Below are 16,397 nucleotides of genomic sequence, written 5' to 3' on the forward strand. Positions count from 1 at the left end.
CCTCTCACTCCCATTAAGCTTATACAGCAAATCCCTCCCTCTTTTCTAAGTTTAAGAGTCTCATGCTTGTACCAACTGAGCTACCCAACATCCCCCTGTTGGTGGGCTTTCCAAATAGACCCATAGCTGACTGTGCGCTGACTGGGCCCCAGGCTCGATGGACTTGTGATCTGATCCAGCCATGCAGTTCATAACTCTGTGTGTTGACAATTCTTAATCAACCGTTTGTCTTTGTTGATTTCTCAGGATACAAACCTGCGCACCAGAAGTGGAGAAGTCCCAACTGTCCAGCTTGGTGTTCAGTTGATAAATTCAGAGGTGAGACACATGGAAATGCCAGCAAGATCAGCTTGGGGAGCTCCAGATAGGAGATATCCGAGAATCTTGCCTTCGTTAAATAAGGGGGTGGGATTGGACAGCTCAGATGGTCCATGTAGGACACTGGTGAACAATCTGTACCCTGAGAGCTGCATGCAGCCCTCAGCCCAGTTTCAGGTGGCCCTTGGCCTGATTCATGTGGTTGGGGAGCAGCGGCGTCAGGTATAGGGGACAGAGGGGGCTTCAAATCCCCCAATATTTTTTGGCAGGTGGCAGCACCCCACCAATATTGAGAGGACCCCCCCCACTGCCGCCACCCTCCATACTCTCCAGCCCCAGCCTCCGCCCGGCAGCCCAAAAGCCAATCAGCGGCTGGGATGAGCAGGCATGGAGAATTCCCTTTTTCATCCTGCCCCACCTGGGGCATCCCAGGCAGCGTCACGTGTCGTGTGACAGCACCCGCTCAATGTGGGGGGCATGCTGGCTTCCCTGCTGGAGAGGAGGGGAAATATGAAGGTAGCAAGGAAAGAGAGAGAAATGAGTGCCCCCACCTGTAGGATTGTTGACATGTCTGTTTAGCAAATTTGTGCTAACTGCAGTGTCAGGACTTCAACGTCTGGCAATGAAGTTTAGTTTGCCTAGCACACTTCTGTACTGTGTAGTGTCAGAAAATGCTTCTTCAGTATTATCTACCTGATAACCTGTTGTCATTGGTGTGTCTACAGGTTCAGTTTGGTTAACACATCAGCATTTTTCTGACACTATTGAGTCTGGCCCCTTCCATTTCGGGCTCTGATCCCATCCACTTTTGACTCTAGCCCCACACACCAGACTATATTTAGGGGGGGAATGAACGAATTCCTATGCCTCACAAGTAACCCAGAGATGCATTTTAAATAAAAGGACACATTCTACTTGTGTAAAAACACACTGATTCCCGGACCGTCCGTGGGCTGGATTTAGAACGTGATTGGGCCGGATCCAGCCTCTAGGCCTTAGTTTGCCTACCCATGGACTAGTGCCTCATGATGTTTAGTTGGAATCTCCTTTCATAGAAGCATAGAATGGTAGAGTTAGAAGGGACCCCAATTCTGCAATTCTATAATTCTTTGAACGCCTGTCTCTGTGATACTTTGGATACTATCTGTAATGGTTATAAGGGGTTGCTTGTGCGTAAGTTACCGTCGCTGCTGGCTAGATTGCCTGGTTAACCTTGTCTCGGCTGGCAGCCCCTTCACTCTGTGGCCGTTCAGTCGCTCGCAGAATCTGTCAGTGGGCGTTTCTTGAACCTCTTCCAGCATAGAAGTTGTTTGACGCCAAGTCTCCTCCTACTCTCCCTGCGCGGAAGTCTTCTGCACAGGGAGGGTGTGGACAGCGGAGGACCCGTGCTCTCCCCGCTGGTCTCCAGCGAGGAGTCTTGGAGACCCCTCTCCAAATCCCCCATCGGCCCCCCTCTCCTACTGGTGTTGCGCTGATTTCCTTCCCCAGCCGATGGGCTTCCTCTCTCCCTGCTGGCCCCCTCTCCTGCATCGCTCAAGAGCCTTGCCTCCACCTCTGACTCCGATGTCAGTTCCCTGACACTATCCTTCAAATGTGATGCTTTGTCAGAATCAAAACAAGCCGAAGATGCCAATACACCAAAAGCACTCGGATTCCAAATGTTCTGGGTAGAGCATTGGAGTAACACTTGTCTTGAGAATGTTAAATGCTCCAGACCTTTGCATGCTTGGCACCAGACTGCACACTCCTGACTCTAACCATGCTGCTATTTGAACCTGGGCCGGCGATCCTGTTCTTGGGCTGTTGCCTTGAATGGAGCTCCCCTCCACCGGCCCTCATGTGATCATGTGATCCTGCCCGAGAGGTGCAAAAATCACTGCAGACAGCAGGCAACTGGGCAGCCAGCTCCTCTGGAAAGAGAGAGTGCCCCTGGAGGCAGTTCATGAATATAGATGATGGTTTGCATTCTCTTGTAAAGCCCTCTGCCCTCCCTCCTCTGCCTCAAGCGCTTGCAAAGGAGTCTGTGTTAAAATAACAGAGAAGCCGAGAGGCTCAGCCTTGCTAAGCACCAACTCCAGCCTGTCAGTCCAAATTAGGTTGTAAAGGATGGAGGGAATGTGCCTGCCCCTGTGCTCTGCAGCAAAAAAGGGGGAGAAAGTGTGGGGGAGGGAGGCTGATTAAAATACCAAGAGGTTCTCTTCTGTCTGCCAGCAGCTGGCCCACAAATAACAGGAATCGACGTTTGCACTGAGTCACGTGTGCAAATCTAACCTGCTGTTCCCAGTGCTCAGAGTTCATGGCCTCTCTCAGGTTGCTGCTCATCATGGACTGTTTGGACACAGAGGAATGGTGGAAGGAACCATCAAGGGAAGAAGGCTCAGATCCCAGGGAATGATGGTGGGACAATGATGAGTAGTGTTGTAAACAAAAACTGCCCTTTTCCCTTATGAGGTATCCATAGTATTGGGGTATTGGTAGGAGAAAATAACAGAGGCCAACCAAAGAATATTGAGAAGCAAAGCAGCTAGTAAGCTTGATCTTTATTGATCTGTTGCAACAGGGTGCTCCCCTCACACGCAGAAAAGGAGGAGGAACCCAGAACAATCGCGCACAGGGCCTTATAAGGACTCTTGAAATTGCCACCCTGTAGATCAAGACCACCCCCAGAAACATTCATACATCACAGAAGGGGTGTAACCTAAGACCACCTCCCAGATACATCATACCTACATCACAGAAAAGGCGGTCTAAAACAGGAATTTGAATGTTGTTTTTCCTGGTTGCCAGGTTATCTGATTGCCTTTCCTGATAGTCTGTCACCCAATAAAATGCTGATTACTCAATTCCTGAGACAATGGGAAGGCTCCCTGACCCCCCCCCCCCTCCTTGCAGGGAAAACATTTGGTCAGTTTGGGAATCAAAATGGTTTCAGGTTTCCTGTGCTGATCTATGTACGTGCTTGGTTGGTACACTTAAGAACATTACCATATATCTAAAACCTCAAAATTCCTAGTCAGGGGGAGAAGACTGGGAAGAGGAGCTGTCAGAAGATGAAGGGGTAACAGGCTCAGTGAGTTGAGAAAGTCTGTGGTGGAAAGAAATCCAGAATCAGGGCAGAAGCTGAAGCAGATAAGTGAAAGGAGGGAAACCAAGAGGCAGAGATGTGTCAGGCTAGTAGTGAAGAGTCATGAGTGTCTCCCCCTCCTGCTGCAGTAATCGCCCCTCCTGCCTGGACTCCCAGAACCAGGAGAGGCATGGAATGGACGGAGCAAAGACAGGCTGCATGCAGGCGCAGTCTCCGATTGCTTGCAAGAAGCCCTGGAGAGGAGGAGACATAGAAGGCTCTGGGGAGGCAGGGACTTTGAGTCTCAGCAATGATTTCATGGAGTAAGACCTAGAAGGCATGAGCTGCTGTGTTCATTAGGCCTGAAACCCCACCATGTCTGTGAGGATTGTGTTCCGCAAATGAAGAGTTAACGCCAGCTTTTAACTGTGTAATTTACTAATGGGCTCGTTTGGTGACACTGCCTTCCCATAGGCCTTGGAGGTCAGGCATTCAGCCTCATCTGCACTCATTGCAAATGCTAAGCTTTGCTGGACTCCAGAACATTAGCTGCAATATTTGTTTGCTTGTTTGCTTGCTATTGCTAGACAACGGCACCATATACAGGGGGCCCTGGGTGCCTGGGCACCCATAAAAATTTTTATGTGGGTGCCTGGCCTCTGCTACCCGCACTGTCACCCCCTACTGGGACTCATTTAGGTACATTAATTTCAGTGGGTTTGCTCTGAGCAGGGCTAACCTTAGATGCAATCCTCTGGATTGTGCTTTTTATTTTTCCAGAAGCTGCTTTGAGACATTTGGTGAAAAGCAGGTGGCGCTGTGGGTTAAAGCCTCAGCGCCTAGGGCTTGCCGATCGAAAGGTCGGCGGTTCGAATCCCTGCGGCGGGGTGCACTCCCGCTGCTCGGTCCCAGCGCCTGCCAACCTAGCAGTTCGAAAGCACCTCCGGGTGCAAGTAGATAAATAGGGACCGCTTACCAGCGGGAAGGTAAACGGCGTTTCCGTGTGCGGCTCTGGCTCTGGCTCTGGCCAGAGCAGCGATGTCACGCTGGCCACGTGACCCGGAAGTGTCTCCGGACAGCGCTGGCCCCTGGCCTCTTAAGTGAGATGGGCGCACAACCCCAGAGTCTGTCAAGACTGGCCCGTACGGGCAGGGGTACCTTTACCTTTACCTGTAAGGTATAAAATTCTTCATAATACAGAGGTACCTCGGGTTAAGAACTTAATTCGTTCCGGAGGTCCATTCTTAACCTGAAACTGTTCTTAACCTGAAGCACCACTTTAGCTAATGGGACCTCCCGCTGTTGCCGCGCCGCTGGAGCACAAATTCTGTTCTCATCCTGAAGCAAAGTTCTTAACCCGAGGTATTATTTCTGGGTTAGCCTGTAACCTGAAGTGTATGTAACCCGAGTCTGTAACCTGAAGCGTATGTAACCTGAAGTGTATGTAACCCGATATACCACTGTATTGCAATTAATAACAGCAGTTACAGACTGCACAGAGTAGAGACTCTTTCATTGCCCAGGGCTGAACCTCCTAAGTATATCTACATTGTAGAAACATTATTTTTACAGGGCATGGGTGGGGCATTCTGGGACTGGTGCTACAGTTGCAGAAAACAGCTGTGCTTCTCCCTTCTCCCCACCACCACCCCTCCCCATCCGCAAAGTTAATTTGGGACCGAACTTCAAGCCGGCAGGTTAATTCCATTGCTCTCCCCCCACAAAGCGCCGGGCCCCCTGGCTGGGGCAGGGCTGTCTGGCGAGCTACTTTGGAGTAATGGCCCAGGGGGTCAGCGGAGGGGGGCCGCGTGTGATGAATTATTCACAGAGGTGCTGGTAAGTGCAGAATTAATCCCCTTCCTTCCAGCTGGCTGCTGCACTAAATTATCACTCCTAGTCATGCGGGAAAATGCTGCGGAATTCATTTAGCTGATTATTGTTTTGATCTAGGGGCTGTTGTGTTCTTTTTTATCCCCCTTCCCCACTTCTCCTCCTCCTCCTCTTTCTCCCCCTCCCCAACTAATGTATGTACAAGCGAGGGAGGGGAGGGGGGGGAATATCAGGTGACAAGCTCAGCTTCTCAATCCTGCCCTTAAAGCTTGTTTCAGCAAATCGGCCCTAGCAACAATGGAGAAAAAAATGGATTTGTTGCTAGCGGCACAAAGCAAAGGGAGGAGGGCGGTGGGAAGCGGCGCCGCGGGTTCAAGCAATCACAGCTTTGCGATGAACTGGACCGTTTTAAGCGCTAACCTCCCAGAATCCATCAGATTTTTTTTATGAGCAACCTGGCAGGCGGTCGGTGTAAAGAGTGCAGGCTTTGGAAAGGTTTAAAATGTGCCAAAATCACTGGTATCCAAGAGGCAGTTGGGGTCACCTGTAGATCCTTTCTGCGCCCTTGGATTTTTAGTTGGGGAGAGCGCTGTTGCGCTCGGCTCCTGCTTATGGGCTCCCCAGAGGCATCTAGTCTGCCAGCCTAGATGGGCCATTGGGGTGATCCAGCTGCTCTTATGTTTTTCATTCCTGCTTCTACACGCACACACGGGACCAAGCCTTGGTATGGCAACAGGCTAGAGTGAATAAGACAAGAGGCCTGTGAACGTACCGTTGTGTTTCAGCCATTTGGAGGGAGGGTTGCCCCCTTTTAGGAGGTTTCCTCACGTTTCCCCCCTACTTCTAGATACCCCGCGATCCCCCAAGCAAACAGAGTCCTTCCTCTTCTTTGTGGGTGATGCTGCTTTGACATAGTGATTGGCACTCACCACCGTATGATTGGCACTCACTTACGTATGTTAGCAGGATTAGTTTGCCCAGCAATTCAGTGACAACTCAAAGGCATGTTAAAGGTAAAGGGTAAAGGGACCCCTGACCATTAGGTCCAGTCGTGACCGACTCTGGGGTTGCGGCACTCATCTCATTTTATTGGCCGAGGGAGCCGGCGTACAGTTTCCGGGTCCTGTGGCCGGCATGACTAAGCCGCTTCTGGCGAACCAGAGCAGCGCACGGAAACGCCGTTTACCTTCCCGCCAGAGTGGTACCTATTTATCTACTTGCACTTTGATGTGCTTTCGAACTGCTAGGTTGGCAGGAGCAGGGACCAAGCAACGGGAGCTCACCCCGTCACGGGGATTCGAACCGCCAACCTTCTGATCAGCAAGTCCTAGGCTCTGTGGTTTAACCCACAGCACCACCCGCGTCCCTTAGGCATGTTAGGGAGCTTACAAAGGAGGAACATGCTGGTTCGGTTAAGCATGAGAAAAAGATGAGCTCTGTAGGTTCCAGCCTGCATCTCCTTCTCCTCTTCATGCCTCCCCATTCCACTGAGACTAGGGTTGCCAAATTTTTGAGCTTTTATTGTTGAGCTTTTTGGAAGAAAAAAAGGTAAAGGTAAAGGTACCCCTGCCCGTACGGGCCAGTCTTGACAGACTCTGGGGTTGTGCGCCCATCTCACTTAAGAGGCCAGGGGGCAGCGCTGTCCGGAGACACTTCCGGGTCACGTGGCCAGCGTGACATCGCTGCTCTGGCGAGCCAGAGCCGCACACGGAAACGCCGTTTACCTTCCCGCTGGTAAGCGGTCCCTATTTATCTACTTGCACCCGGAGGTGCTTTCGAACTGCTAGGTTGGCAGGCGCTGGGACCGAGCAGCGGGAGCGCACCCCGCCGCAGGGATTCGAACCGCCGACCTTTCGATCGGCAAGTCCTAGGCGCTGAGGCTTTAACCCAAACCTCCCCCCAAAATCATGATTTTTAAGCTTTTTGAGCAGTTTCTGCTGGTTTTTCCATTGCGTTCCCGAAGCCATTTTTACACCTGAATACCAGGACATGCCAGGAATTTTCCTGACATATGGCAAGCCTAACTGAGACACATTCTCATGTACCAGGCCACAAATCTCCTGAGTTGCTGTGCCCGCTGCCTCCATCACCCTTTCATTCTTTTTCCTCATGGAGAAGGGCCATGGCTGAGTTTGAAGGTGAATCTGCTTTGCATGCAAGAGGTCCTGGGTTCAACGTCTAGCATTTCCAGGTGAGGCTGGGAATGTCCCCTGCCTTAAACAGGGATGGCTTTAAAAGAGGATTAGGCAAATTAATGCAAAAGAGGGCTATTGATGGTTACTAGCTCTGCCTCCGCAGCTGGAGGAAGCAATCCTTCTGAATGCCAGAGGAGAGAGAGTGGCTCTTGAGTTTGAATCCTGCTTGCTGGTTGTGGGAATGTTCAAGGAGGCAGGAGAGGATATATTGTTTAATTATATGCTTTCCAACTTGCGTTAGCAAGTTCTATAATTTAGCAGAGTAACATTGCTGTTTTTAAACTTACACAGCGGATAGGTTTGCCAGGCTTGTTTAAGCCTCTAAAATAAGTTTCCTGGTAATTCCCTCCTAAAAAGAATAGACACAACACAGTCTTGTATAAAAGTATAAAATAGTTTACTCACTCATTCTGTTCACAGATGGATCCCAGAAGGCAGACTTAAGTTACAAAATATATGCACCTGGAATCTATTCCACAGGGAGATAGTTCCTTTGTCCTCTCCTGGCCAAGAGAGCATCTCAGGCTGATGCTTCTTCTACAAAAGCAAAATAGAGAAGAGATGTGGTGGCAAGTCCTGTGCTTTTGTTACCTGCACAGGTGAGGTCACGCCCACCTCTGGTCACATGTAGAAGAAGTTTGTCCCAGCACAGGAGGAAACAGGAAGTTTATCTACTGCCTGGACAAACATCCCTCTTCATGTCTAAACATGTCCACTCTAGGAATGTTGTATTTGACTGCTCTGTGTTTCACACCCCAGACCGGTTTCCCACAGACAACTGTTCAGCCACTGTGAGAGCACAATGCTAGACAAGATGGGCTGCTGGCCGCATCCAACAGGCTTTTCTTGTGTTGCGTTTTTCATCCTTGAGAGTAGCTGACACACGGACCTAACGAGTCATACGGCAGCAACATTTCCACAACCAGAACCCCCCCCCCAAAAAAACTGACACAAAATCTGCATTTGCGTGGTATGAGCTACCATTTGGGGGGGTTTAATTAAATCTAATAGAAACAGCACTTTTGATCCTACATTTCTTTTCCTTGCTCGCTGTCATTTTAAACTGTTTTAACCAAGTAACAAATTGGGGTTTTCGGGTGGTCTTTAGAAGAAGCAAAACACACAAAAGGCAATCCCAGCTGATAACAGTAGAATTAAACACCCCATCATGCGATGCGACTTGCTTTAAAGTTTCAGCTACTGACAAGTCCCTTAGTGCCCAGTGGGCTGTAGAAAGGTGGGGAGAGAACATAAATAAAACTGATAATGTTTGACGATTGAAAAAGAGACGCTCTTTCCCTTGGGGTGGAGGAGAGCAGTCTTTTGCCAGGGCATCTGGGCATCTACTCTCTGACGACAATGACTGTTGTTGTTTTTTTGTCACTTTGCCTGCAGTGGTGCCATTTGTTGATCTTGTTTTATTTATGAATCGCTTCCCAGGTAGCATCTCAAAGCCATGTAGCAATAAAAAAAAAACCCACAATAAAAATATGTAATAAAAAATCTCCTATGTTAAAATGAATTAGAATCATTTCATATATTGCAAACAGCTTTAAATTCAAATTCAGGTTACAGATGCTTCAGGTCACGTTTTTTCGGGTTACGGACTTGCCGAAACCCAGAAGTACCAGAACGGGTTACTTCCGGGTTTCGGCAGTCGCGCATGTGCAGAAGCACCGAATCGCAACCCGTGCGTGCACCGACGTGGCGCTGCAGGTTGCGAATGCTGCAGGTTGCGAACGTGCCTCCCGCATGGATCACGTTTGCAACCCGAGCATCCACTGTACCCAGATGCAGACTGGGATTAATGGGGTAAACAAAACCCAACCCCTGCTTCTTGAAAAAGGCATGAAAAGAGATGGTGCTGCTCAAGTGCCACAAAAATGTAATCGATTTTGTCACAAGATCTGATTTTTTTCAAATCAACATAGCACAAAAACCTGATCTGATGGAGAGAAATGGATGCCATTTTCTAATTCAGCAGTGCAAAAATACCCTAAATCAGTTGTAGAAATCTAGACAACATTCAAAAAGTAAAAAATTGTTTCCCAGTGTAATATGTAATGGGTAGAGGCTGCCACACTAAGGACCCAGCTCCTTCTCTAGACAGTACAGCCCTCCTGCAGAGGTGAAGTCTGCAGGAGCCCCACTCCAGCAAAGTCCAGGAAGATGCTTTATTGTGATTCCTGCATTGTGGACGAGGTGACCCTAACTCTACAGTCCTGTGATTCCCAGTTTCTCATTTTTTCCATCTTAAGTTTAATTCTCCCCATTTCCACATCCCTTTGCATATTTTTTTTTTAAGCCCTCATGAAAATCCATCAGCTGTTTAGTATGTAGTTCTCTTAAAATGCACTTTTTTGAATGCCTTTACCCCTAAAATACAAAGTTCTGGGCATTTCCCCCTATTATAACACATTTCAGTGCGTGTGATACTACAGAATAACAGCATTTCTGTACACACTACTAGACCAGAAAAGTGCAAAGACTGAGTTTTGGGTCATGTTTTGCTTTAGAAAGTGTGAGTTCAGTAGGTTCATCTTTTAATGCAGAATGGACCAAATTTCTCCCTCATTCCTAATATGAAGTGAGCCAATATTTTAGGTGTTCTGGTTACAACATGTATATTGTGGGAATGTTCAGGGAGGCAGGAGAGCATATATTGTTTAATTATATCCTTCCCAACTTGTTAACACAAGTTCTACAATTTAGCAGAGTAACATTCCCCTTTTAAACTTTCACAGCAGATAGGTTTGCCAGGCTTGAATAAGCCTCTAAAATAAATTTCCTGGTAATTCCCCTTTATTCCCTCATAAAAAGAATAGACACAACACAGTCTTTTATAAAAGGATAAAATAGTTTACTCACACATCCTGTTCACAGATGGATCCCAGAAGGCAGACTTACGTTACAAAATATATACACTTGGACTCTATCAGGCTGATGCTTCTTCAACAAAAGCAAAATGGAGAAGAGAGAGATGGCTGCCTTCCCTGTGCTATTTTGTTACCTGCACAGGTGAGGTCATGCCCACCTCTGGTCTCATGTAGAGGAAGTTTGTCCCAGCCCAGGAGGAAACAGGAAGTTCTGACTGGCTGATCTAGACATCCCCTTTTTATGTCCTTTCTAGAAATGTTGTATTTGACTGCTCTGTGTTTCACACCCCACATATATGGCTTTGTACTGGTACCTAATGCAGGGAGTTATCTGAAAACTGCACCTGTCTGTTTCCTTGTTGCTAGCATACTATTGTCTCATCTGGACGGACCTGATCTGGCATCCTTTCTAGTTTACCTTTGTGTTTTCCATGCTTTACTGAGGCACTGGGACATTCCAGGGGGTAGTGCTATCTGACTTTCATTTCTGCAGAACGAAAGGGCATGGGAATCCTATGGCTTGTGTGCGATATTTGCTTTGAATACCAATAGTTCTGCTCTATCCTGCCTTGGAGCCCTGTGTCCTGTTCTGGGTGCCACAATTTAAGAAGGATATGGAAAAGCTGGAATGTGTGCAGAGGGGGAAAATATTGGGGGAAAGGTGATATGGTAGTCATCTTCAAATATCTGAAAGGCTGTCACGCAAAAAATGGAGCAAGCTTCTTTTCTGCTGCTCCAGATGGGAGAACCTGGACCAATAGATTCAATAGATGACAAGAAGTGAGATTCTGCCTATATCCTAGGAAGACCTTTCTGGGGGCAAGAGCCATTCAACAGTGGAAGGGACTCCCTTGGGAGGTTGTGGACTCGCCTTCCTTGGAGTTTTTAAGCAGAGGTTGGATGGTCATCTGTCAGGGACTTTTTAGTTGTGACTCCTGCATAGCAGGGGCTTGGACTAGATGACCCTTGGGTACCCCTTACAGTCTATAACACTGTGTTTCTATGAAATAAAAGAGGGCTAGGATGATATGTGGGACGCAGGTGGCGCTGTGGGTTAAAGCCTCAGCGCCTAGGGCTTGCCGATCGAAAGGTAGGCAGTTCGAATCCCTGCGGCGGGGTGCGCTCCCGCTGCTCGGTCCCAGCGCCTGCCAACCTAGCAGTTTGAAAGCACCTCCGGGTGCAAGTAGATAAATAGGGACCGCTTACCAGCGGGAAGGTAAACGGCGTTTCCGTGTGCGGCTCTGGCTCGCCAGAGCAGCGATGTCACGCTGGCCACGTGACCCAGAAGTGTCTCCCGACAGCGCTGGCCCCTGGCCTCTTAAGTGAGATGGGCGCACAACCCCAGAGTCTGTCAAGACTGGCCCGTACGGGCAGGGGTACCTTTACCTTTACCTTTAGGATGATATGAGCTTCCTCTTATGTTTTGCTGCTGTCCAGCTCTCTTACAAGATTTTGGAGATTTCAGGGTTTGGGGTGGTGCCACACAAGACGAAAATAATCCCTTCTGCGAGTCTCTTCATCTAGCGGTTTTTTCGTCTTGCGAAGCATCCCTATTAGCAGCTTAGCGGATTAGCGGCTATTAGCGGCTTAGCGGCTTAGAAAAAGGGGGGGGAAAGGGAAAAAACCCGCAAGACTCGCAAGATGTTTTCTTCTTGCGAAGCGCCTCGAAAAACCCTTTCGTCTAGCGGGTTTTTCGTCTTGCGAGGCATTCGTCTTGCAGGGCACCACTGTATAGGGTCTGGCACTGATTGGCAGTAGCTTCCCCCAGAACCTTCCCACTCCCATCAGAACAACGCTACACAAACCAATTGTTGTTGCTGTTACCAGGAAAGCAGGTGACCAGGCCACTGGTATGCCAATATTTTGGAGAATTTTCAGCTCAGCCCTAAAATATATCTGAGCCTACGTGAGAGCAAAGAGGCACCCTTGCAAGGAAGTGTTTGCCCTTCTCTGTGTTGAGCTCCCTAGAGACTGAGAGGCTGCAACAGGGATGGTGAGCCTTGGACCGCTTCAAGCCCATCTGCCCCGCATGGCCCAGGGATGATGGGACATGGACGTCTGGCTTTATCTGACAGGCGACTGCGGGGCTCCCACTTCTACGCCTCTTTACATCCTGGCAAACCAGATCTTTCTCTCTCTCACGCGCTCATTCTCTTTTTTTATATATTAATTTTTATTCAATTTTTAACCTATTCAACAGCAATTAAACATACTTTTACATCTTATACAATTTTTTTGACTTCCATCAATCTCGTCTGAAAATTTTCCAATCTGATCTCTTAGTATACATATCTTACTTTCCCTATTACATTTAAGTCTCATAGCTGGTATCTCTATTCTTTTTCTACTTTGTAACGTTTCATATATTTCTCCTTACAAAACTTCTTGTGGTCCTACCAGTGTAATTTGTTGATTACAGTTGCTCTTCAAATAGTTCATATACTTCGTCCAATCTTCTGTGAATCTCTGGTCCCGCAGGTTTCGAATCCTTCCTTCATTTTGTCCAATTCTGCATAGTCCATTAATTTTATCTGCCTTTCACCTCACACACTCATTCTCAACAAGTGCTGTTTTTCACAAACATCTTCATCCTCTTAGTGGAGTTGTGTGTGTGTGTGTGTGTGTGTGTGTGTGTGTGTGTGTTTAGTCTTCGTCCAGCTGAAATGGCTTCCTTAGGTACTATTGCCAAGTTATAATTTATTTATTCATAATACATTGATGAGCCAGTGAGTAAATCACATTGTGCATGTTGGAGTTAACTCTTTATTAGCAAGACCAGGATCTGCACAGACATGACAGAATGTCAGGCCTAATGAGCACAGCAGCTCATCCCTGGTGGGTCCTGCCCTATGGACCAGTTGCTGAGACTGAAAGCCCCTGCCTCCCCACAGCTGTCTTAAGTCTCCTCTTTTCCAGGGGTTTCGCCCAAGTAATCTGAGACTGTGCCTCTGTGAAGCTAACCTCTCCTCTGCTCTCTTCTTGCCTCTGCCCCCTTCTGGGAGACCAAGGGGGAAGGGATCTCATTGTTAGGATATAGTTCCATTCCACCTTAAAAGGGTACAGGCATGACTGTTGTGTGTCACATGCCTGCTTACTTCCAGCACAGATCTGCTGGGAACTTCCATTTGTATATGCATTGCTGCTGTTTTGCTGGACACGAAGGGAAGCAGACATGTTTTTCCCTTTGTTCCTGCTGCTGAATAAAATGCTGTAATATACCTCGGGTTGAATGTGCTTTGGGTTGAGCGCATTTGAGTTGCGCTCCGCGGCAACTCGGAAGTAACGGAGCGCGTTACTTCCGGCTTTCACCACTCACACATGCGCAGACGCTCAAAATGACGTCACGCGCATGCGCGGAAGCGGCAAAAAGCGACTCACGCACGCACAGACGCGCTGTTACTTGTTGCGTTCACTTCAGGATGCGAACGGGGCTCCGGAACGGATCCTGTTCACATCCCGAGGTACCACTGTACTGCTTACACATGGCTCTGTCCGCCTCTTCTACTGTGAGAAGATTTATTCACTCTGCTGATAGAGTGTGCACAGGTCTCTAAATGTATCTGAGGCTCGTGTCACTGACTGATGCTGTTCCAAGGGAGACCGGTGATCGCCCGGCTGCCGGCCAGTGGCTGGAGCCAGCTGGGGGCCTGCCTGATGCCCCTGTCTCCCCAGCAGTATCCCAACACTCATTGCAGCAGGAGGGGGAGACACTCGTGCCTCTTCACCAGCCTGTCTCATCTCTGCCTCTTGGCCTCCCTGATTCAGCTCCTGCCCCCGATTCCTGACTTCTTTCAGCCACAGACTCTCCCCACTGACTAAGCCCTGTTATCTCTTAAGCTTCTGACACGCCTTCCTTGTCTTCTCTTTCTGACCACTCATTTTCTTCCCACTGCCACTCCCATTTTTACTCTGAGGAAAGCTTACATGAATGTTGCCCACTGCTACTGAGTGAGATGGGCCCAGTGGCTGGGTCCAAAGTAAGGCAGCATCCTGCCATCCACTGCTTGTAGGCCAGGGGACGGACCAGCACAGAAATTTGTGGGGTTAGAAGCAAGTAAGTGAGCATGCAAACAAGCGAGTGAGCGAGCAAGCAACAAGCAACTCCAGCAATCCTGCAGCTGTGTTAGCTTGCACATATAAGAGCCGTTGTGATTACAGTAAGGGGGAGGGGGAAGATTATTACAGAAGGAAATGAAAGGCTAGTGCCTGAATGGAGGTGGGTTGTGGACTCTCCATTATTCTCTGCCAGGTTCCTTCCTGCCCTAATCCCCCTCCTCTTTGGCTCAGCATCCTTAGAAAATCTTGATTGCTGCAGAAATTACAGAGGAGTGATAGAATGACTGCCGAATGGAAACGGACTGAGCCAGCCTCGCTTTGTTAGGCAGCTAATGAGTGGAAGACAGCAGGGCCGGAGCAAAGCGGAGCAGAACATGCACACACAGAGACATTGAAATGAACGTCTTTGTGGAAGAACATTTGTCCGTTCCCACTCACTTCTCCCAGAGGAGGGTTTAGGAGAGAGCTAATTGAATTAGGAGCATGTGCAGCACTGCTAGGCAACCTGCCCTGTCTTTGTCAGGCAAAAAGTGGGGTGGGGTGTGGAACTGGAGTCATCTGTATCCTTCCAGCCCACCTTGGGTGCCATCTGCGCACTTGCTGTCATTTGCAAGGAGCCTGGTAAACTGTTGCATTTTGCACGAGCCGCTTCTTCCCCACGAAGGTCCGTACAAACTGGGGCATGATTGCTGCCCAGGCCCACTGCTTTGGATGCCAAGGGCACTCAGCCAAGGTCAAAGGCCTCCCAGCCGAATGAAATATGGAGTTAATAAGGCGCTGGTCAACAAGGGCACCCCCCTACCACCATTTGGGCAGTTGCTCACTCTACACATCCTTCTCGTGAGCACAGACTCCAGGGATGGAAGAGGATCTGAGCGAGAGAAGAAGCAGAAGTAAAAGGCAGTCCTTCTTCACAAAGGATGTAGAGGGACTTCTGTAGCAGCACGCCTACAGTCGGGTGGGGATCTGTGCTCCTGCTGTCTCGAGGCAGACCCAGTGTTGGAGAGAGGCAGAAACGGGCGACAAGGCGTAAGTCACCTGACCTCAGGGGGGGATCCTGAGGGCAGAGCCCATGGCAGCGCGATAAGGGGTCTCCCAAAGCGAGAAAACAAAGTATATAGCCAAGAAGCAGGGAGGACCTCTGCACAAAAGGGTTAATTTCCTCTCCGACACAAACACCCCAAAACCTGGCGAGGCAGTGCCAAACTCTCCAAAAAGAGAGAGACTGTTAAAAACAAGACGTTTTACTCCCAAAAACGGCGGTAGAGAACTTAAAATCTTTAACAACTCCCCACTAGCGAAGGTGGGCAGCAAGGGAGAGACGAGATAAAAAGCTTTTTTAGACACAGAGTTTGGCTTGAAATAAAGAGGGGATCGCAGCACAGCACAGACAACTCCTGTTATAATACCCCACGAAGAATTTGTTAGGAGCCAAAACAAACACCCCAAAGATTTAAGGAAATTGCGATAAGAAAGAGACGGAGATTTTTTGGAAGGGGGGGGCAGAACCTAGCTATCTGAAACATGATTGGTCAGTTAAGTGTTTTTATTTATTTCCTTGATTTAGGGGGGTAGTTGCCCCCCCAGCCTGGCTACGCCCATGGGGACTGCCAACTTGGAAGACTTTGAAAGAGGATTGGACGAATTATTGGACAAGAGGGCTATCATTGGCTACCCACCACGATGACTATGCCTCTACAGTCTGAGGCAGCCCTAATGAGGCATCACGGCCTCTAGTCACGGTGGCAGGAGGCTCCGAGGGCCACTTTGCCACCAGCCACCCGGAGCGGCCAATTTGGCGAGTTAGGGATGCATTACAGGGAAATGAGTCGGACTCATTTGCTGGGCACGTCAACGAATGCCGAGGGAGCTGGTGGAGATTGGCTCCTTTCGGGAATGATTGAAGTTTTTGCGCTCGCTGAATCCGCTCCAATTAGAGAGCCACCCCTGTTTGCTTAAGGACCATCTGCTGAGTGTGTCGTTTGTTTGCACCGCTGATGAGCTACAGACAGCAGCTTCTAATTGATCTGTAGGGCCCTGCCAAGGGAGGAGAGGCAG

The 16,397-nt window shown here is 48.9% G+C and overlaps 1 protein-coding gene across 3 annotated transcripts in view; it reads left to right on the top strand.

Moving 5' to 3' along the window:
* Positions 1-16,397, top strand: part of CCDC33 (coiled-coil domain containing 33) — a 186,939-nt gene that overhangs the window by 95,834 nt on the left and 74,708 nt on the right. For all 3 annotated transcript variants that reach the window (XM_079991516.1, XM_079991514.1, XM_079991515.1), the window contains one exon: positions 247-318. In XM_079991516.1, the coding sequence (XP_079847642.1) occupies positions 247-318 (72 nt within the window). The remainder of the gene's footprint in view (positions 1-246; positions 319-16,397) is intronic.

This window comes from Podarcis cretensis (genome assembly GCF_951804945.1).
Source record: "Podarcis cretensis genome assembly, chromosome: 9".
NCBI classification, from domain to species: Eukaryota; Metazoa; Chordata; class Lepidosauria; order Squamata; family Lacertidae; genus Podarcis; species Podarcis cretensis.